General features: G+C 39.8%; 1 protein-coding gene across 2 annotated transcripts in view; it reads left to right on the top strand.

Annotated features, from left to right (window-relative positions):
* Positions 1 to 1600: 1600 nt before the first annotated feature.
* afap1l2 (actin filament associated protein 1-like 2) overlaps positions 1601 to 23006 on the top strand; it is a 46849-nt gene continuing 25443 nt past the window's right edge. The window contains exons 1-2 of one of the 2 annotated variants that reach the window (XM_022196033.2): positions 1601 to 1806; positions 18333 to 18461. In XM_022196033.2, the coding sequence (XP_022051725.2) occupies positions 1791 to 1806; positions 18333 to 18461 (145 nt within the window). In that variant the 5' untranslated portion in view covers positions 1601 to 1790. The remainder of the gene's footprint in view (positions 1807 to 18332; positions 18462 to 23006) is intronic. The other variant, XM_022196034.2, reaches the window with a different exon arrangement.

The raw sequence follows: 23006 nt of genomic DNA, 5'->3' as shown, positions 1-23006 counted from the left end.
AATATATAATATTGTAGGTTCTTAACTTTAACATTTAAGCTAGCTGGGTTAACTTGAATATTATAGTACTTGTAATACTGTAGGATGTTGACTTTAATATGCAGCCAGAATTACTGATGAAGATTAGCCATATAGAAATTTTGCGTTCCTTTAACTTTCTTAGTGTATTATTGTGAAATGTTCTGGTAATGTTTTCAGAGGGAAATATTTTAGTTTCTTAGTTCCCAGACTGATGTTTCATAAGGTACAATCACATTCTGTAAAACGATGTTTGGTGTTAACATTGTGAGAACAATATGCTTTACCATTATTGAAGCACTTTTAGTAGGAAGCTGTTTTTGTGTTTCTTACAAGAATGTTACAATTATAGAGTACTGTTCTTTGAAAACCCTCTAAGGATCGTTTGTGGGAACATTGTTGAAATGTTTTTGACAACATTGTACATTATACTGTTCAGTGTCTCCACCGCAAAGGTTTTTCTTTGTTGCCTTTTAAAAAGTAGGACAACATTGCCTTAAAACATTCTAAAAATAGTTGGTAGTATTTGTTAGTAATAATATTGTTCGAACATTATGCCCTAACATTTCCCAAATGCTTGGTTGAGAATGTTCTTCATCTGTTGTTGTGTAACAATGTGCAAACATTTCTTTCAAGAACATTATATAATCCTAAGAATGTCACAGGTAAAATGTTCTACCTCTGTTAACATTGTAAAACATTGCAAGGTAATTTTTAAAGAAACATTCTGTCATTTCAGGTCTAAGCAACTTCCTGTAAATCATAGTTAATATTGAAGCATATATGAACATTATTTGAAGCTATAAACATTTTTAAAATATTCTTTTAAGACTAGATTAAATATTTTTCTTTAAAACATTATTATAATGCTAGCCAATGCTGTGGAAATATCCCTGCTTCTTGAGCAGTCACCTTTTCTATATAATTTTGCTGAGTTTTAACTGTAAAATCTAAATTATGCAGGTCAATGAACAACACCAGTGAAGGTTTGTTACTTAACAAAATATTTTATTTCAGATTAGAAGTCAGTTAAACATTTTTTATAAAGCATACTATAAAATTGGGGGGGAAATGGCTGCAAAATATAATCAGTCTTCTCTCAAGTTAGCTTAGCTTAGCATAAAAGCTTGAAGTAAAGGGAAACTGCTAGCTTGAATCACATCAGGACAAAATAAAAACTGATAAATGTCACTGAAAGCCAATATTTAACAAAGCCATAATTTTTGATTGTTTATTTTGTTTGCTTGGTTTTAGGTGGCATTTTTTACTCACTTTAGGCTTTTATGAAACTTTTTTTTTTACTACAGTATGAAGTTGTGCACAACTATGGAAACAGTACAACCCCGACTGCAAATGAATGTGTATAGCCATACATTTTTTAAGAAGCTTGGTTTCTTTTGCTTTCTTTGATTATTTATATGACCATCCTCTCAGTGCACCAGCACCAACTTTTTAAAAAATATATATTTTTATCATGGCACCTCTGGGCGTCTCTACATGACACCTGGCCGAGTGTGAAGGAGCGACTGCCTGGATGCTGCAAACCGGCAGAAGGAGGAGGTGCGTCAAAAAAACAGAGATTAGGAAGAAGAGGAGAGCGCTGTTGTTCCGTCTTCAGCTCTCACTGTATTGTCGGAGTCGGGAGGGTCGAGCTGCATTCCGCAGAAAGCTGCCGTCCCCATCACTCTCAAACTTTAGTCCGCAAAACTTTTTTGGGATTGTTTTCGTTGTATGAGAGGAGGACAGCGGCTGGAAAGTGTCCGAGGCAGCGAATGGAGAAGCACAAAGGTAAGACTTTGGTGTCAATAACATGAGACAGATCTGCTGCTGCTGCTGCTGCTGATAGAGCTTTCTTACGAAGCCGCTGGAGGAATACAGCTGCTGCACAACACTTTCCCCAAACTTATTATGAATCATTACATGACATGTATTGAATCTGGATGCTTTTGATCAAGCAGACAGTGAATCTGTTGATGTGGTTTAGCTCAGATTATGAAAGCATCTTCAGATAAATTGACTTTACATGTGGCTGGATGGTGTTTTTGTGCAGAATAACTCGTGTGTTGGTCACCTGCCACTTCTCAGATGACTTACTGAAGTGGACAAGTAGTAGGCAGTCAGCCCGACCACACTGCATCACAGTGAGACCAGAATATGAGGATGGTTTATCCCTGATGGTCTGTAAAGTAGCTCCCACTGTGGCCACTGATGGATTCCAATAGCTGCAACATTGTTCTCACGGCATTCCTCAAATTCCTGTGGTTATTTGTTCATGAGGGATGAGCAAGGCCGTTTTAATACTTCCTGATTGATATAAACAAAGAGCTTGGGCCTTAATTGACCACTAGTTGCGCCTCACCTCGCTGTCTGAGCTGAACATAGGAAACTTTTTCTCGGTTATCTTTGGATCCCAGCACTGATGGGACATCAGGATACAACGGACCGGCCGCCTGCCTTCACTGACCGGTCCGGGTGGACAACAGAAGCAACTTGCTGGACGGAAAACAATGGCGACTAGTCAAGCTGGACTGGAATCACCGCAATCTGAATGAAAACAGTCTTGCTGCCACATTCCCCTCCACCAGCTGACTAGACAGCCCCGTCTGTTTACTCCCACTGCCTGTCAGAGTAAATAGTCAGTGTTGCAGACAGCAGAATGCAGAGGTGTTCTGTGTATAATTTTTTTGAGGCTGTGGAGGCTTTGGGTTCACATGTACAGCTGGAATAACCGGTCTTCAGTCTATAAACATTGTGATAATTGCCATTTTTCAAGCACAAATATCATGTCTGTCATCGGTTTCTGCCTTTTCATATGGGCTTTTCCCTCTTTTGTATCTTTTTTTCTGTTTAATTTAATTTGAAAGTGTGTTTTTTTTCGGCTGCAGGAAGTTATGATGGAAGTTTCCCAGTTGCAATGAAGACAGCTGCCTAATAAATCAACATGTAATAGACCCACCGGCTCACTTGGGGCTTTTTTTTCTTCATGTTGTGTTGAATAAGATGCAAAGTCTGACTGCATGTAGATTGAACTTTGAGAAAACGTACAAGAGTGAGGCTTTGTACTGTGATGTTTTAGCGTTTATGAGATTAGGAAGGACTTCCTGTACAGTATGTGCCAGTGTTTGAAAAGCTGAAGTGGTTAGAGGTACAGGTTTCATAAGTAGATTTGGAACCAAAGGGAAAGAGTGGATTTTCAAAACTGTAATGATTGGTTGACTTTTAAGTCAGCGATGAAGTGCAGGCAGAGACGACACACTTGCAATAGCGGTGCAATATACTGGGGAAGGGTTTATGTGACAGCAGGTAGAGTGTTGCAGGGTAAGAAACCTGCACCTGGTAGTCACAGATTGCAGAGAATGAGCCGGTGTGTTCAGGCTGAAATAAGGGCTGGAGTGTACTCTTTTGGCAGCTGTATGCAGCAGCACCAGGACATTGAATTAGATACTAACAGCCACAGGCAGCCAGCGGAGGGGGTACAGTAAAGGGAAACCTGGGAAAATGCAGGGAGGCCAATGACAAGGAAAGGCATCATTTAGCATTCTGGATGTGCTCTGTGTTTCTGAAACCTAACTCGCACTTGCTTAATTCCAGAGAAACAGCTCCGGCTGCTCATGTCGCTGATTCTCACACCTCGTGCCAAAGATGAGGATCGAATTAGTAAAAACCACCTGGAGCTTTGTTTGGTTTGAATGACACCGGGGCGATGATGGGGCACGTTGGAGAATCCACAGAGTGCCTACTTCAGCAGTTCAGCCAAGAGATGATTAGAGCACTTTTTATGCAGTTATTGGCCCAACTGCTCACTTTGCCCGGCTTCTAATTACAGCCCACATGCTAATGTGTCAGCCCACCGATTATTAAATAACCATATTGGCGGAAATATTTATACAGTCTCTTTCGCAGGACTTTTACACCAGCTGTCTGGTTAAGTGAGTCTTGATTAGCTGACAAATGAATGATGCATATTTTCACAGTGATCCAGATTGGAATGGAAGCATATGTTTACTTATTGAAAGAGCCTCTGCAGTATTTGTTCTCCTCCATCCTTGTCAGTAAGTTTCTTCTATCTTATGCCTATGCTTGCTTGTTTTCCTTCCTATGTTGTTATGGATCCAACTACTTCCTGGGTAAAGCCATGTTGAACCCACTGTGCTGGCTTCATGTTCTCTGCAGCTGGGGTTCACCCAGAAAAGCAACTGGCTCTGTGATGATGGCTCCTTTTCTTGCCTCCAGCGTCAGTCGTCTCCTCCAACAATGATCTGATTCTGCGGCTCGTGCCAAAACTAAAATGCAAGACAAATGGAGGCAGGCTGACGGACGTATTGATGAGCATGTTTGAATCGGTGGCTGATTCAGTGGACACACAATTAATTAATCCTTTTTCCTATAAAAAAGTTTATATGAACAGCATTGTTTGTACTTTTTGATGCAGTAAAACAAGACAGAAGGACATGCTGCCAACAGAATGTGAGTGAAGTTTGTGCTAAGATTAGCTAAATGCTAGTTTCTTGCAGCTATCATGCAAAACATTAGCAGGTTCTGTATTTACTTACACTGAAATAAATTGTTGAATTGTTGGGCTTAAACTTAAATGCTTCATTTGGTATAACACAACTGATTCAAGTTTATCCAGATTAAGTTATTAAGTAGAGCTAATGCCACTGGTTTGAATTAATTATTAACATCCATTTGAAATTTTCTGATTTTTTTCAACTTAAGTATTTACTTTTTAACATAAAATGTAAATGTTATTAATTTTGAAGAAGCCAAGACGTTAAGACTTAAGACACACGAAACTAAAAGAGTAGTAAAGCTATTTTTTTTACTGTTTCAGAAATTATAATATCACTTTAAAGAGATAAAGTAAACCAAAGTAAACTACAGTCACCAAAGCAGAAAGATAAATGACATTCATGTCATATGTTTGGATGCCACTTAGCTTTGCTGCCGATTTGTCCCAGTGGTGGCTTGTAGTACTTTATAGTACTTTATCGAAGAAGTCCAACGTGGATTTCATTGATTGAAAAAGAGCTGCAGGTGCTGAAGGAAAGAAATCAGGGGATCAACAGTATAATAGTATTCTGACTTCAAATCCATTGTGTTTTTAATTTGTGTGCTGTGTCATTTGATGCAGTGAACAATTGTCATGTATGGAGTGAAAAGATGTTTTTGCTTAATTTTTGTAGCACTCGTGCTTGTGCTTTAATCATTATGAAGCAAGAATCCCTTAAATTACAATGAATTAATCTTTAATTTATCCCCAAAAGCAGACAAAATACCTTAAATCTAAGTCACACTAGCAGTTATGCAGTTGCAAAACTCTGATATTAATGTAAAAATGTGAGTCCACATTTTCACGCCCCGCAATTTCAAAATCGTTTCAATGAAGAAAAAAGAGCAAATTATTTTCCCATTATTTCACATATTAAATCTCAGCCGACAAATCAAGGTTGTCATTAAAAATTAAGTTTAATTTGTTAAATGATTTACCTACTGAACACATTAATCATAGCTTGAACTACACTTGATTCTGCCAACAGGTGTCAAAATGAGCCTCAGTGCAGCATGAAAGTGCGACAGAGTTGACAGGACTGGTAGCTTTGACCTGCCATAAGCTCAGCAGCAGTTTCAGGCTCAGATGTGGGCCATCAGGGCCGGCTCGGGGTCTTCTGGTTCACTCGTATGTGTGTCACGGGATGTACTTGTCAACGGGGAGTGAGTGGAGTGCGGCTAATTCAGGAAGCTGGTCAGGGCTATAAAAATGATGAAAAGAAAGACGGTCTTCCTGCTCTGTGGCAGCGGGGTGCCCCGTGTGAGTTTGGCCCTTTCTGCCCTCTGGCTCTTACTCTAGTTCATTTCCAACACATCAAACGTGCCTTTTGTTTATTGGCTACAGGAGCTCTGGATCAGACCTGCATCGTGTTTGTTTCTCACCAGGTAGACGTCTGATGAGAACGGTACAGGAGATTACCTGCTTGTAATCACACACATGTGCACACTCATCCAGCTCGTGCTCTCCATGCAGCCCTCCTGGCCACTGTTCTGTGGGATAGTAACCAAGCACAGAAGCTTTTATGTGGGTGACTCTCAGGCGGCATTGCTTGTTACTTTTTATTTGTCAGCAGCTGCTTCTCGTCTGTCACTTGCTTTCTCATCAATACAAGACTGCAGAGGCTTGTAAAGCTTACGTTTATCCTGAACATGAATCTGTTTATTAGTAGGTAGTGCGTCTTAATTGAAAAATGACATATGGTTAATGCCCACACAGTGTGATATATGAGCACATATACCATATAACATGCAGAGGGTGAAGCTTTTGACTGTTGCGAGGCAGCAAAAAAGATTTAAAAAAAAAAACACAGCCAGGAAGGTTGTAGAATAAGAGAAGCTGGAAACACACTGAGACAATTCAGATTTTTCATCTCTGTGTGTCTTTGTGGGGAAAGCAAAAGGAAAGAATTAAAGGACTGTTTGTTTTGGAACAGCAAATTTTATGCCACATTATTTTGCGTGCTGCATTATTGCATTACGTCTGCATTAACAGATTTAACACCACTTGGGACAGCACAAACAGCTGAAAACACACCAGTGACAAATCGTCACCTAATAAAATATGTTAGTGAACAGTTACTTAGTCACACATCCAACAGACTAGAGCAACATTAGCTTGTACTTGGAGACCAATATTCACTCTCTAACTCTATTTTATAGCAGCTTTTCGTTAATTTTGTCTGTTATTTGGGACTGCACTCTAAAAATACATGTTTAGGCCCCAAAACCAATGAAATCAACAGTTTACATTAGTTTTTCTGAGACATGAACTTCTAATGAAAGTATAATTACGCAACAAGCCTGTATTGAACCAATCAGTGGTATTTTTAATAACCAATTACTTCATAACTAGTAACATAAACAATTATTTAATGACTTGAAATGCAGGAAGAGAAAAGAATTAAGCCAGTTGAATTCATTTACTGTAACTTGAATTTTATTTTTTGCTCAGTCAATACAGAAATTTCAGTTTAAATTGCATTAAGATGGTGCCACTATAATATTATTTGTGTCAAAACAGTTCATCAAAACAATGTTTGAAGCTTAAAAGGCTGATCTCAATCAATTTCTTTTAAAATTGTGCAACCGTGTATTTAATTAACTGGTGGGATTTTGAGCATTAAGTAGATTTATCTGAGCTTCAGTTTCCATAGAGGGAAGGGAAACAGCTATTTCTTTTCATTGAGTTTCGTTTTATTTATTAGAGCAGCTTTAAAACATGATATTAAAATTTTGCTGTTTTTTTAAGCACTTTCAGTTAAATTTGTGCAAATTAAGACAACAATTGTCAACAAAAAATTATCTTCAGCACCTGAAAACACACAGTGATGAAAGTGCTAAAAGGGAAAAACACATTTTAACACTTGACATTGAGGTTTTGTAGTGTTATTTCTACCATATTATATCAGTACATAGCAGATTTCTTTTTTGTTGGCAAGGCTTCTGCATTATCATATTTTATTTTCACTCTTCTCTTTTCTCTCAGCCTGAATAAATCTCTGCTGGAGTTGCCCAAACTCTCTCACACACATACACATGCCATCATACCACTCAGCCAGACTGTTGAATCTTCAGTTTTCGCCGTTATCTGCAGAGACTACTGTAACCTGCGTTGCATCCTAATCGAGACAAAGTTGTTCAAGTAGAGCAGGGCCTCCTTCTTATAAACAACCGAGATTTACTTGGATCTTTAGAGCCCATTAGCATGTTGCAGCTGTGAACAACGGCCTGATTTCTCCAAGGGCCAACATGTAAGCCTCAATATAACTGAGACAGCACAGATCTGAAGAAAGCCGGCAGTAAAAGAAGAGAGCGTTAGGAAAAGCTGAAGCGTGAGACGAATAAAGGCAAGATTCAATAGTTGGGGCAGAGGGAAGATGAAAGGCGAGAAACTTGAAAAAGAAAGTGGAACTCCACTTGATAAGTGACTTCTTTTTATGCAGCTTTTGTCTTCAGTATTTTTACTTTTGTTAAAGTTAACAACTGGATCTGTGGCTCAACATGCTGGGATTAATTGCTTCCATGAACCTCATGGTAGTGCTTTAACATTTGCTAAAACTCTGCCCTCGGATTCTTTTTACTCCCTCTTACTTGGAGTGTCTAAAAGCCTTCACCACTCTCTCTTATCTTTTCTCTCATATTGGAGTTTCTGCTTCTTTTCATGCTGTCTTTCTTGTTCTTAGCACACTGATCAAACTTGGTTAATAATTAATGGTGCCATAGCAGCTTGCCTCAAGCATTATTGTTATAAAAATGTTATTTTTCATCTGCTAAAACAAGAAACTCTGCATATAGATGCAGCTATAATAGCTGTCTATTATGAGCTGTCATGACTGCAGAGTTTCATTTCAGGTAAACATACAGCAGCTAATTCCTATGATTAATTTCTCTTTTTGGAGGGGTTGAATGAATAGCAGATAAGCTACTGCAATGTTAAAATCAATTGAATCCACAGACTCCTTGACCATGACCAAACCACTGGACAACTGCAAGCCCTGGTCATTTCAGATTTTACTCACGCTGTGCAAAACGCTTCATGTCATGTTTGTTGTCAACCAACATCTCCTTTCTGATGCTGAGGCTGTTACATATTTTTATTTTTGGACCACTTTGCAATTACCATGCCAACGTTTGTTTCCATAATTTGCACAACAGAGGAAAATTACTAATTTGGGATTTGATAATTCAATCCTGTCTCAGAGTAATCGTGTTTCTATTCATCTCAACTAAAGTTTTCAAATGCAAGATTGACTTGTAGTGATGGGTTGAGGTAAAGTTCCGATAATTTTTAAGCTTGTTTTGCCTCCTCACTGTCTGGATGAATGAGTCCCTGGACTTGAGAGGGCTGCTGTTGTCAATCCTTACAGCAAGTTAGACTGTGAATAAGCAGAAATGAAACAAACAGGAACAGCTCTGAAACCATTAACACTGACTCACTCTGGACTCTGTTGTGATGCTGCTTACCATAATTGGCTGGAGTGGAAGAAACGTAGCAGGATCTCCTGAAACCACAATCACTTTTAAACACAACAACACTCTAACAGGAACTTGTAGACACTGATGACCTTAACAGAAGTTGAGCAGTGTTGCAACCAAATCATATAAAAACAATAACAAAGCATTTAGAAGAAGAATATTGAAAATACAGACATCAAGGTAGAGTCTCATTGAAGCAAATGTAAGTGCACCTGTGACCAAACTAGAAAACCTGTGATAACTAAAACAACATCGAATACACTTGTGATTTCCACTTAGCTTAGTTGTATGAACATGGTTATGAAATGGCCTGTCTTCTTTTTGGACATGTGGGCTGTGTCTACCTACACTTCTACATCATAGCTCCACATAGAATAAAATCTTCAGATGGAAATAACTGTTTGTGAGACTTCACAAAGATTAAAAAATATACAATAAGACTAGCCTAGCCGTGCTAGACAACCCACGGCAACAAATTTAATTCTCTGCCAGGGTGGGTCTAGTTACCCTCCATAAGGCTCGAGGCTGGATTCTCTTAAAACTGGCCGGACCAATCACCATGAAGTGTAGAGTCAGAAGGCGGGCGTAACTAAGTGACGACAGAGGCGCGACGATTCTGACAGAAACAACCGGAAACAACTAGCCTAGCCGCGCTAGACAACCCACGGCAACGAATTTAATTCTCTGCCAGGGTCGACAACAAAAACGACAACAGTCGTTGAGCTCCATAAGCACCGACTCTGAATAATCTTTCTGTTAACATGTCTGTAATATACTTGAGCTTCACCCATTGACTGTATAAATAAGGCTTCACCGAACTACTGCATCCTCTGATTTCCGGCGCTCCAGGAGCCTATTCGTTGCGCTGATTGGTTGTATACCTACCCAATTGCTGCAGAGTGATTTGAAAGACAACCTTTTAGCCCGCCTCCCTCCCTGTTGAGCGTGCCTAGACCCTTGTGCCTTCAGAAACAAGGGTCTAGTGTGGCTAGGCTACAATAAGACTATTGATCAACAAAAAATAATCTATCAAAAACAAGTTGCAGCAGTAACCAAAAGGTATAGATTGAGCCTTTAGTACCACTAATCAAAGCCCCAGTGGCTCTTAAAATGATGCCGCAGACTTGCACAACTTTCACCATTTATGCAAACAAGCAGGCACGTGCTTCAGACTTGGCACAGTTCTCATAAATGGAAATCAAAGTGTTCTGTGACAGCTCAGACAGTGTAAAATTTATTGCATAACATCAGCCTCTATGGACAATGTCTAAGAACAAAACCTTTGCTCACATTTGGCACAAAACTACAGGATTAAACTTGACTGAGTTACATGGAAAGATGTGCGACGAGAAATCAGATGAGATCAAGATTATTTTGTTCTGCTCAGATGGGGTCTGGTATGTTTGGCATGAACCTGACAAAGACAACCACAATGAATGCATAGTCCTGACAGTGAAGCACAGAGGTTGGAGGGTGATGAGATCACTTAAAGATGGCACCGTGATTGCCTGAAGTATCAAAATATTGACTGACACGATTCCAGTCTGCTGAGGTTTGGTAGAAGAGGAAAATCCCAGCGTGATAATGATCTAAGGAACGCTGCTAATTATGGCCTGGCTAAGTCGGGTGAGTTGAATGGAGTAGAAAACCTTTGGGGCATGCAAAGAGCAAAGAGCAGCTGAAAAAGTGTCTCTGAAAGAATGGCAGAACATCTCTCCAGAAATTTGTGAAACACTGGTTTCATCCTGTCTGAGGAGGCTTGAGCCTGTCATTAAAAATAAAGGTGGACATACAAAGTGTTGTGAAAACTGTAAGGTCAACATTTTATTGTTCTTTTGAGATCTCTTAGTCAGTTTTTTTTCGAAGGCAGTCTTTGGCTTTTCTTTCAGTGTTCATGCCACATGTACCAGATAACAATATTTGCAAACTCTGATTAGAAATGAGTCTATTTGCACTTACACACATATTAAAGCCTTTAATTTCCGCCGACTTTGTGATAAAGCTTGGGAATTTTTGTCATCCTGTTAGACAAGGAACTGTGCATTTACCCATAACGTTTAGTGCCAAATCTTGCGTTCAACCTTAATAGACTCTTTCACTTTTCATTTCTGTCCCGTGTCACTTTGTCTACTACTTTCCAAAGTTCTGCTATCAGTCTCATACTGCCCCTTTTCTGAAGTCATAAAGTTGACACCTGCTTTTTTTCTGCTCTGGTTTCTACGGCAATAACACCAAAACACAGCTTGTATTAATCCAGCCATGTCCGAGCAGTCCCTGCCCCACAGCTGAACCCGGCATGCTTCAGGGAGAAAGACCAATGCTTGCCAGTAGCGATCAAGCACAAATCAAATTGGTGTTTGGTCCTTTTTTCAGGCGCTGCCATTAGCTAATTGTCTGCCACTCTCACCAGAGCAAGGACAGGCTGGAACAAAGCAATCAGACGTGGCTCCTTCTTGCAGTTGAGCACATTAAAATTGACCGAAAGGTCAATGTCATTTATGTGTTTTCCCTTGCCAAAAAAAAAAATCTGCTCTGCTTCTGGCAGTGTATTCAAGTCTACTGAAGCAGAAGCACCTTTAGTCTGTGGTAGTGTAAAAAACTATCATCTAATCATATTACTGTCATGTTTGGTCACTGGTTCCAATTCTCCTTCTGCCACCACTTCCCTTTTAGGTGGAGTTGTAGCTCTGTTCATGTCAGCTACAAGGTGACTCAGATGGACTCAATGCTTCCTGTCATTTGGTGCAACTTTAGTTTACTAAATCAATTTCATTCAAAATGGAATCATCTAAACTCCTTTTCTTATTTGTAACAATGAAAATCTTGTGTGTATGTTTATCTTGACTTGACCTCTTTCATGGTTAGTTCATACAAATAGATTAGAGACTAAATCTGAAGAAAAACATTTTGGTTGATTGGTAAATTTTATTGACCTCAGTGGCCTTAAACAGCTGTCTCATTTATAGGGGAGACGGAGACAGTTGCTGAAATATGGAGTCAAACAAATGACATTAGATCCAAATAAACTACCCATTAATCTTGATCATGAATAATGGGGATAGTTGTGCTGTAAACAACTTTTATGAGTTGACAGAATGCCTATTCAAGAGGAGAAAAGAAAGAGAAAATGGTTTTGCAGTGAGCTAATCCCCTTTAGGCAGATTTAGTGTCACTTTAATAATTTATCATGTAAAACAGTAAACACTGGGAGGATCTCTTGCTCTAAAAGGACTTTTTGTATTGCGAATGTTGAAGATTTAATTTCAATTAACTGACAATCTAAGAGATAATTTAGAAGTACTCTTTAACTCGTTGAAAAATGCATGTATTTTTAAATGTGCAAATCTCTTGTTTCTATGTGTGGATTCATGAGTGACAACAGAACTGGTTTGCTGTTGTTTTGGGCTGTCGCTTACAAACTACTTAGAATAAGTATAAGTAATAAAATGACTCAAGCCTTCAAGGACTCGCATCTATCGTGGTGACACTCTTCCCTGCTGCTAAGTCCAGTCTGATCTGAAGAACAAACAGGCTTCTGCAAACAGGCCTCAAAAAATGATGAATAAATGGAAGAATTTGATGGGGACACATGTGCATGGACGGACAGACATGTGGAAATATGCAGACAGACAGAACTTGTTATATAAAAGCAAAATAAGTGCAGAATTTAGCTCGAAAAGAAAGGCAAGCACATCTGCAACTATTTTCAACATCTGCACCACATCCCAAAATATGACTGTGATTCAGAGAGTAAAGGAAGTGTCCCGAACGGAGCTTAACCAGCAGCTCCAAGCTGAACAAGCAGGAAGCCCAGCTTACATTGCAGCTGTTTTTATTGCATCATCAGATCGAAGAAATATTATAATTTCATATTTTGGCTTGTTTTTGTTTTCTTTAACTCTCCACCCATACGATGTTTTTTCTTCTTCTTCTTCTTCTTCTTCTTCTTCTTCAGAATTGATCAAAGTCATCAGAAACATGCTTGAGAGCAGCACAAATATTGCATCAGTAAAACACAGGATATTTCCTGGAGCGTAAATTGATATGCCTGGACTTAAGGAATTGGTTCAAAAGTAGGACAGATGGAGGGAGATGATGTGCAGATGAGAAGAAGCTTGAAAGGGGGGCAAGTTTGATTTGGATGAAATCAAAGGAAAAGAGTGGTACACACCAGTAAAACATTTAAAAAGAAAGAGATCTGAGGCCTTTCCTGTGATTTATAGGACTTGGGTGGCACTTGAGAGGTTTGGTGAACATTCAAAAATCACCAGTTGAGAACTCAGCCGAGGCCAAACTAAATGTCCGACTCTTCTTTAAGCTGGAAATAATAGGTGCTATCACGCAAGAGGCTGCACTTAAAGGGAAAGCCAATTAAATTCTCATCAGATTATATTCAACCAGCTGATTTTTTGAGACTTATCCCAGCAGTATGTATGAGGTATATGCCAGTGATCTCATTTAGCCTTGAAGCAGACTGAAATAAGAGGCCACGGCTGCTTTGTTAATTCAAGAAAATCAAATATGGTTTCTTGATGTTAATGCAGGACGCTATGAATCTCTGAACAGGAAATGCAGCCACAGTCAAGACAAGACATTGTTTTATAGCAGTAAATATGTTTAAATTCATCAAGGAATGATGGATCAAATTACAAATCCTTTGCTTTCTGAATGCATGTCCTGTTCTCATATACTTCACTCATTGACATAGTGTTTCAGTTAGTTTTGGTTCTGATTAAAGGTCCCATATTATTCACCTTCTTAAGTCTCACTTGCGCCCAGAATGTGTATTTGAAATTTCAGCTCAAAGTGCTACGTAGATTGGCATTGTATACCCATAATACCCTTGGTTTTGCTCCAAATTGACTGTTTCAGTCACTGTTTAATTTAAAATCCATTTGAGCTTCCGCTGAATCCACACATTTACGCTCCTATGCAACTAAACTGCATGTTCATCAGCACATTAAAGGAAAAGGAATTTTGTTTTGAAAGAGCTACAAAGTTCACCTCAGGAGGCAGGAGAGGAGGATGGAAGCATAAGTCAACACCAGGCCTTTAAACCAGGAGGCCAGGGTTAGTCTTAGGTGTAAGTTTTGTTTCCGGCCGTCGTTTACTTTCAGTTTTAACTTGTTGTCCAGTTATGTTTAGGAACTAAGACCATGTGGTTAGCTTTAGGAGCACTAATGCACTTTGGTTGACACTTTCACAATGAAAAGTGTATATATAAGAAGCTTGGCTAGGTTTAATAAAATAGTACAGTTTGGGTTAAAATGCGACTGTTTCACAACATGTTACATGGTTCTTAACTGTTTTCTGGCTTACTAGGGTGACGAGACCCACAACATGTAATATACGAATGGATAGATGATAAAGAGCAACAGTAAAACAATAAAATTTATGACAAAGGTATGTTGATTTGAGACATATTTTGTGGTACATCATAGACAAACTAAATCTGACATTAAATAGCGATGAGAATGCAGTTTCGTTGTATAGAAAGATATTGTCTGAAGAAGGTGGCATAGACACTCTTGTCTTTCCATCAAGTCTATATGCTTCCAACCTGATTGGCTTGTTCAGAGACACAATTTCTGACTTATGGAGAAAGGAAAGAAACAAAGAAATGGCCTTTTCTTGTATTTTTTGTCAACAGATTTCACCTTCAAACTTTGCCATGTTAACAGTCAAAGGAGTAGAAATCCATGCCTCGTGGCTGTTAAAGATTAAGAATAACATATCAGTTGACTGATGGCTGAACAATCAGGCATGAATGCAAAGACATTCATATTTTCTGCTGGTTACTTTTTGGTGGCTGGTGAAAGGAAGGTTTCATTCTGTTAAGATTTCAGTCAGACTTTTCTTTTTCAACCACAGCCAGGCTTGCAGAACCTTCAGTCAGAGACAACCAGTCTTGCACGAAACATTTGTTTTGTATAATCTAGGGTGTGATGTTTTTCCTCGTATCTGTTGTCATACCGTGGTAAATTTCCCTGTTTAAGCCATTCGAGTCAGACTGGTTTTTAAAAAAAAAGACTGAGAGTTTGGGACTCGGCCTCATTTTGCAGTCTCATCCTTACATTTTGGCTCCAACCGTCACAGTGGATTATATGGATCTGCCCAAACACCTTATCAAGCCCAGTAGATGTGGACATGTGCAGTGTGTGTGTGAGAAGTCAAACAAACTTCATTGTTGTTAAAGCCAACCAGGAACTCTAAACTTCAAGCACGAGGAAGAGAAATTCCCATTTTACACAGTGTAGGGGTATGGAAACCTTCAATTTCACTGATTATACAAGCTTTACACAGTCAAGTGTACTTTTAATTTTATTCTTACATGCCTTTTTTTTTTTTTTTTTACAGTGTTTGACTTGGAACAGTTAAAATCACTGTAGCAGTCTTGCTTTCTGATGGACTCTCAAATTCCTTTTGGCCATTCTACAGAAGTGAACTGTTTGCGCTGTGGAGGCTGCGGTCACTCACTGGATGTGCAGTGGGCGTCTGGCCAACCCATAGCCCACAGAGACAGCCCGCTGCAGACCTCCCTGTCCTGTCAGCTGACTCCGTTTCCCAGGGCCCCCCAATCCAAAAGGCCATCTGAGTCAATCTCTGCAAACACACAAGGAGGGGAAGCTGGAAAAATGTTTAGATTCTTATTGAGCGGCCAAACATGAGCAGCTAAACAATTAGAAATGAATTGAATGTGCTTTTAATCATTATTGAGGAGGCCGTGTTTAAACCTATTCATCTTCACTTAAGCTAACTTTACATCCCCTGTGCGAGCATATGTGTGTCTATGTGTGTGATGTTTTCCATGGTGAAGCTCCATCACACGGTGCCTCCCAGCAGAAGTTGACTCAGCTTGAGTAGGAGTCATTAAAAACAATCCAGCTTGCTGCAGCTTTTGGAAAAGCCTCTCATCATCTCCGAGAGGCAAAGTTTACTGAGGCCTGACACCTTAAAAAATTCCTCCCTTTTTTCTCGAGCTCCTTTGATGTGCGGGAGTGTAGGAAGGAGGGGAGAGGGCAAGAAAGTACTCCCCCGTAAGGGCTCGCTTAGTGATCGGTTTGAGCCGGAAGGAGCCATTAAAACAAGATAGCGGACAGTTTTAATAGGGTTCAAATGGAGAGGAGCAGCTTACTGCCCTTGTTTTTGATTTTAGTTTTTATTTTATGTAGAGCAGAGTTCAGTTCTAGTGAAGAGTCAGATGATTTTTGCATCCAAGTGTGAGTTTTGCTTTCTGTTTTTTGAAAAATTTTCAGCTTTAGTTACAGCAGTTTGGTTGTCGTGAGTAAGAAGGCTCTCTGATGACCAATTAATAATTTCTGTTTTAACAGGAAGGCAAGACTTTATACTGCATTGAATGACGGCAAATGGCCTGTGGTTAATATCTTAGCAGTTCCAAATTGCATTACAGTGTGTTCCCCCATTAACACAAACAGAGTGATGGAACAGCTGCCACTGAGAGCAACAATGTGTTCATAGTTTTGCCCAAGGACGCTTTGGCATGTCGACAGGAGATGATGTGGATCAAACCACCAACCCTATGATTAGTGGACAACCTGCTTCACCACCTTAGCTGCAGAGGACTCAATTTTAGCACGCTGACCCACTTTATTCCTTCAAGTTTCTCTCTAGTTGTCGATTAAACCACTAAAAACTCAATCAAAGTTACACATTTAGAAGTTTTTGCCATGAAAATAGTTTCTTTCAGCTTTAAAAGGACTTTGATGTCACTTTAAACCGTTGCTTCCTCTAAAATGTGCACCTCGAGCACGCCAGCTCACCCACAACGCTTCTCAAGCACTGTAAAACCGTGCACAAAACATGAGTTCCCTACCTGATCACATGTGCACCTTTTGTCTAGACAGATGGACATGAGTGACACCAATTTGTTTTTCTATTTAGTCTATTTAGTAAAGTGGATACAGAAAAAAATGCTCTTTTTTGACTGATTAAATTCAGCAGCCTGTTTTAAAAATACTTGCAAAAGTCATCACCTGAGTTTCTTCCTTGCAGAGGCCATCTTGTCCTTGGGGTTAGAAGGGGGCACGCCTCTAAAACAGCTTTTTATTGGTTGGCTGAGCGAGTGGGACCTCAAAAAGGATTGGATTATAAATGTAACATCATTGGCCAGTTTAAACTGGGAAGGCAGACCTCTGCCCTATATATACAGCTTTACTGGGAGAGAAGCTCGGGAATATTTCTTTCACTTCTAACTACTGAATGCAAATTCTGAAAGTTTCCTTGGAAGTTTCTTTTCATTGTTATCTGATTTTCAAGCACACATTTTTGTCAGGATGATGTTTGTCCTCCATATGCCTCGCAAGGTCACCGACAATCTTTCTTGCATCATTCAGCCATACATTTTTGAGTTGGAAACCGACGCAGGATTGGTTCCTCGGGTTTGTTACACGTAAAAGTTTTGAATCCACATTTTTGAGACTTGAGGGTATCATTTATTAATGGTCCTCCACATCACCTGTGATTATTACATTACTACTATAAACTCCAACATAGCATTGTATCCACCAGTACCTGCCCTACCTTTTCCTTTAATGAAGTCTTTCCTCTCCATCCCCCCACTTCTGTCTCCCCTCTCGGTGAAATGCTCACACACTGAGGCCCACTGTAGCAAGGGGCCTATTCATGAGGCCAAGAGACAGTGAAGAGAAACACAAAGAGCTCCCCACACAGCGGAGAGGGCTGTGAGCTCAGCGCTGACCCCTGAAGGATGTGTGTGGGCTGCACCCAGACTCGGTGGCCCCGCCGACTCCGACCCAGGCTCCTCCCTCCTCTGAACTTGACCTTTCACTAAACTCCCAAAACAACCTCAAACAGACTCGCAACTGTCAATAGCAGCTGGATGGGAGTAATGAGTGAGTGACATAGAGTCTGAGTGCGAATTGACTTGTTGCCAGGCTGAAAACTTCTAAAGAGTCTCTCCCATGTAAAATGCTGGCATCCGGCTTATAGCTAGAGGAACAAAGGGGAAGCTAACTAACTTAAGAACTGAAATTAGTGTTAAAAAAACAAAGTCTATGAGTTGAACAAGTTCGCTGTAATAAATTAAAGTGTAATACTCTCAATATGACTGTCTGGAAACTTCACAGGGCTTTTTTTTTCTCCTCGTGGTTCTTCTTTCTCTTGATGATGGGAACTTTGTTGGTCCTGATCTTAAGCCATTGCTCTAGTACGCTGAAATATTTTCATTCCAAGAAATGTGTAATGAGATTTAAAGGAATTTTTATTTTGCTGTAAATCTGAGTCCCCCTTGTGATCTGTGCTTCCAGTGCTGGACCAGCTCCTCATGGAGCTCCACCGCTTCCTGCTCATCTTGGACAAGGAGACTCTGAGCGGGAACGCCACCATCCAGAAGGGCCTGCTGTCTGATCTGCTGCGCACCTACAAAGCCTCAAATGGTATGAACAAAAACGGAATGCAACAGTAGTGCACTTGTTGCGGTTACTTGCTTGGTTTTCTGAAGTTCTGACAGCTGACTATCAGTATCAGCCTGTATGTGGCAGACTGAACATTCACAAACCTGTGAAGTCTAACTAGAAATAACTACAACTGCCCACCTTAAAGCTTGACAGTGTAGAAATAGAAGAAAATACAAACATGAAACCACCTGACCTAGTTCTCACTTCAGATTGATTCAGGAACTGAATGCATTGATATTTTAGGGGAAATTTGACTTTTTTTTTTTAAGTAAGAAGTGAAAGGTTTGAGCCAAGCCTGAGATGTTAAAATTAGAGCCTGACTGATGCTGGATTTTTGTGGCCGATACCGATTTTAGAGAATAAGAAACGCTGATATCTACTGATCAGTTGATGTTATTTCTACTACATTTATAGTATATTAGAGTGAAATTGAAAGAGAAAAATAATGGAGTCATTGCTTATTAACTTTCCAGAAATGTACCAACGGATATTTCACAACTTGGGAGCTTACCATGGAGACAAAGCTTGGCTCTGTACCACTGTCTGCTCAGCTGTGATACATTCTCTGCTACACATGCTGCAGATGTTTCTTTCTGCAGAAGTTTCTAAATTACCTCAAGCATCTTTTTTTTCCTGTACTATGCCCCTTAAATGTTCTGTATATTGAGCAACATATTCACAGACACTGATATATCCCCGACAGGCCATGATCACATGATGATATTTACCAACCGGTTGGTCTGTAGTTGGAAAATCCTCAAAACACAACAGCTGTCTTTGGAAAATTACCCCAGAGGAAGAGAAACTTGTTCTGTCTGGTTTAGAACTGGGTGGAAGATATATTGGGAAGTTTAATAGACAGTACGAGGATTCATGTCCACCAAAAGCAGACACTTTATGCAGAATAAATGTATTGCAAAAATCCCAACATTTAAAGTTACCGATGAGCTGAGAAACAGTCTGAGTTTTTCCAGAATCCTGATGAATCACTACGTAAAATAACAATCTTTCATTCCTCAGGGTGATAAAATGATGTCTGTTTTGTGTTATTAGGTGACATTTCACTCCCATGAAGACTGCAAAATATCAGTCACTTCAGATGTCCACCTTTGGGGAAATGACTAAATTCTTGTGTATCATAGCAGGGTTTTTTTTTTTTTTTTTTTGCCTTAGCTCTTTACAGAATTTTTCATTAGCTAAAACTGCTATGTTGGAAAACAGTTTGCCAACATGCACAAGACAAACAGGTCTGTTATATACTACAGGTGCTTTATTTGAAATATCATCAGAAAATTCTCATAAAACAATTCATAGCAGACTTTCCTTCACAATAAATATCTCCTCTCGTATTTTTTGCAATGTTGTGGCTTTTGTGATCACATGAGAGTTGCATGGGCTGAAGGTTAAACCACAGATGTTTAGATTCATGCAAAAGCTGTTTAGACTATCTGGCAGTCTAGCTGACCTTTATGCAAAGCACCTTATGAAACATGTGGTCGTGCCCCTGCGTTTCCCACACTTCATTGAGCTGTCAGCTGCAGTTTGGCCTGAAAGAAGCTATCTAGCAGTCTACTCTGGTATTATTTCACTATTTTAAAGTCGCACCAACCACCATGTAATAATTATACTCTCGCAAACTTCCATTTACAATCACATTCAGGCTACTTTGTCCCATTTGCGGTGACTGAAAAATGCAGCGTGGTTGCAGAATTAAATATCTCTGGCTGCATTGCTGCCTCTCTTGCAAAATTATTAGATTGATGGTTTTTATTTGGGTTTTCAGTTATTAGTTTTGCACTTGGAAGCAAGCTAGAACCAGTGTTGTCACAAAGTGATTCATGGGCTGTCAAAGTATCTTGTCAAACAGTGAAAGACAAGTTTATTTTTCTTACTCGCTGGGTTTGACACTCAGCATGAAAACGGTGCAACTGCTGGTGGGCTGATGTGATTTATGGAGCCTGGAAGTTAGTTAGTTACTATGTGAAGCGGTGCCACGCTGAGCTTCATCCAGACCTCGGACTCTTGGTGTGTGGTTAATTTGGAATAATGGATGACTAGTGCTACCTCAGAAATTAACTGTATCATGACACCAAATTTTGATTGTAATTTTGTTTTAATGACATGACTCTTTCACATTCGCTGCCACTCTTGGATCGAAAATGTCTTTCTCAGAGAGCGTTCACACACAAAATGTTCCCTAAAACACACAAGCAGTCATGCTTTTCCATGTTCAGGTCCTGCACCCGTCTCTCCATACTTCCTCTTCTGGCTCCAAGCTGTATCATTTTTCCGAAGCTGCATTTATCCTCTGGGGATGCTCACTTCCTTTGAGCAGCAGTTTATAAATAGCGTTTCAACTCTGTTCCCCCTCCGAAAAATCTGTTTTCACTGTACAGGCAAAACATCATTTCATTCTGCCGCTGTTTGGTTTCACCTCATGATATCTATTTCAAAGGCGAAACCTTCTCCGGAGTATCACCCAAGGTTGGAGTTTTGTTTGATTTCCTCTCGGGGTAGAATCTTAGTCAGCTGAAATATTCAATTCAGTGAAACAGCCTTTTTCCTCAAAACTGGAACAAACTCCCATAACAGGTTACAGTAGGCAGCTAGAGCCTGCTGTGCCGCAACTGTTGGAAGTTTATTGTTAAGAGGAGATGTTCAATCAGACTGTTTTTGCGGCAGTCTGATGGCAGTATAATTACTCCGCCATGCTAAGATGCGTGACATTCATCCAAACACAGTCCTTTTCCTTAGCAAGCTGACTTCAGCATTGGTGTATGTCATGAGGTTTCATCATCTCCGCTTGCCGCCTAAACGATACCATTGTTCACGCTGACCTGCAAATATTTACATTTGAGTGCACAGAGAAGGCAAGTTCAGCTTCCCTGTTTCCTGTTCCCATGTCTTGTGTGTGATAAACCACACTATTTTGGTGATTTTTTTTCTTATTTTCACTTAAATGAATTACGACTCTTTCTTACATTTCAAGCATATAAAGACAAAATTGATTGGATGAAAAGAAGCCAGCACTAGTTCCTGTATATGAAAATAAATTCATTTAAGATGCTGTGTTGAAGTACCAATCAAAACAGAATGAAACCACAGTTTGGTTTATAATGTAAACTCTTCAGGAATGCAGACTGTTATTAAGAGATCGACCAGGAGTTCAGCAGCTTTATGATCTTTAAAACTTCAAAGTCAGAAGCGACACAGTGCTCTATCTGTGATTCAGGGAGTTCTCTGACTAATGTCCGATGAATGCTCGCCACGGTAAGGGTGGGTGTGAATAATGGACCCATCTGTCTGAACAATGGCCTCCTTGTTTGGGTGAAGTTCCCCTTTAATCTTGGACTTTTGACAAGCGTGATGAAAGTTTGTTTGGCACTAAGGTGGCATCAAATTCTTCCATGTGTACTACGACCGTCACGGGAACAAGAGAAGCAAAATATGCAACTTTTTCTTGTTAATGTTGACAGTTGGGTCGCCCCGTGAAAAGCTCCATTACCTATATACCAGAGCAGCGCTGGACAGGAGGTTGAACTTAGTAGAATATACATTGGTCTCTAATGCTGCATAGATGCCAAAACCACTCTAACCAATTAGGCTGTGGACACAGTCTTAGAGGTGTTCTGTGGTGTTTGGCACTGGGATGTTGGCAGTGGATCCTTTGGGTGTTGTAGGTTGCCGATTAAAGTCTTTGTGGACGAAAAGTCTTCTGGTACATCCAGTTGATGGATGATTGGATTGGGATGTAGGGAAATTTTATGGGTGGGCTCTTTATCATGTTCCTCAAACCACTTCTGAGTAGATTTAATGATGTGGTTGGACCTATTGTCCTTCTAGGGGAGTACAACCATGTTTAGGTGGTTGGTACTTGTCAAATTAACAGTCACACAAATGCCAAGATACAAAGTTTCCTTGAAGAACATTGCATTCTAATAAGAAAACTAATGTTTCACATTCACCTGTCTGTAGTTTTCATGTTGTGGCTGATTGCTGCATTAAATTAAGCTTTAAAAGGTTGTGGTTAGAGGTGTCCTGTGGTGTTTGGCACTGGAATGTTGGCAGTGAATCTTCTGGGTCTTGTAGATTGTGGAGTAGGGTCTCTGTGGACAGGAAGTCTTCTGGTGCATCCAATGGATGGATGATTGGATTGGGATCTTGAGAAGTTTAATAGATGGGCTCTTTATCATGTTCCTCAAGCCACTTTTGAGTAGATTCAATGATGTGGTGGGGCCTGTTTTCTTTCTATGGGAGTACAATCATGTTTAGGTGGTTGGTACTTGTTAAATTAACATCCACGTAAATACCAAGATACAAAGTTTCCTAGCAGAACATTGCCTTCTACTAAGAAATGGGATACATGACACCTGTCTGTAGTTTTAATGCTGTGGCTGATTGGTGTTTATTAAATGAAGCTTTAAAAGCTTATAGTTACAGTGCATGGTAACTACAAAAGCAACTAATTTGTGACTTGAAGACTAATTTCATTCTGATAATGTGTCTGTCTAAATGTATGGTATA

The sequence above is a fragment of the Acanthochromis polyacanthus genome, chromosome 19, assembly GCF_021347895.1.
Source record: "Acanthochromis polyacanthus isolate Apoly-LR-REF ecotype Palm Island chromosome 19, KAUST_Apoly_ChrSc, whole genome shotgun sequence".
In the NCBI taxonomy this organism is placed as follows: domain Eukaryota; kingdom Metazoa; phylum Chordata; class Actinopteri; family Pomacentridae; genus Acanthochromis; species Acanthochromis polyacanthus.
Note: the sequence above shows the minus strand (reverse complement) of the source record. Positions and strands in the feature narration are given on the sequence as shown.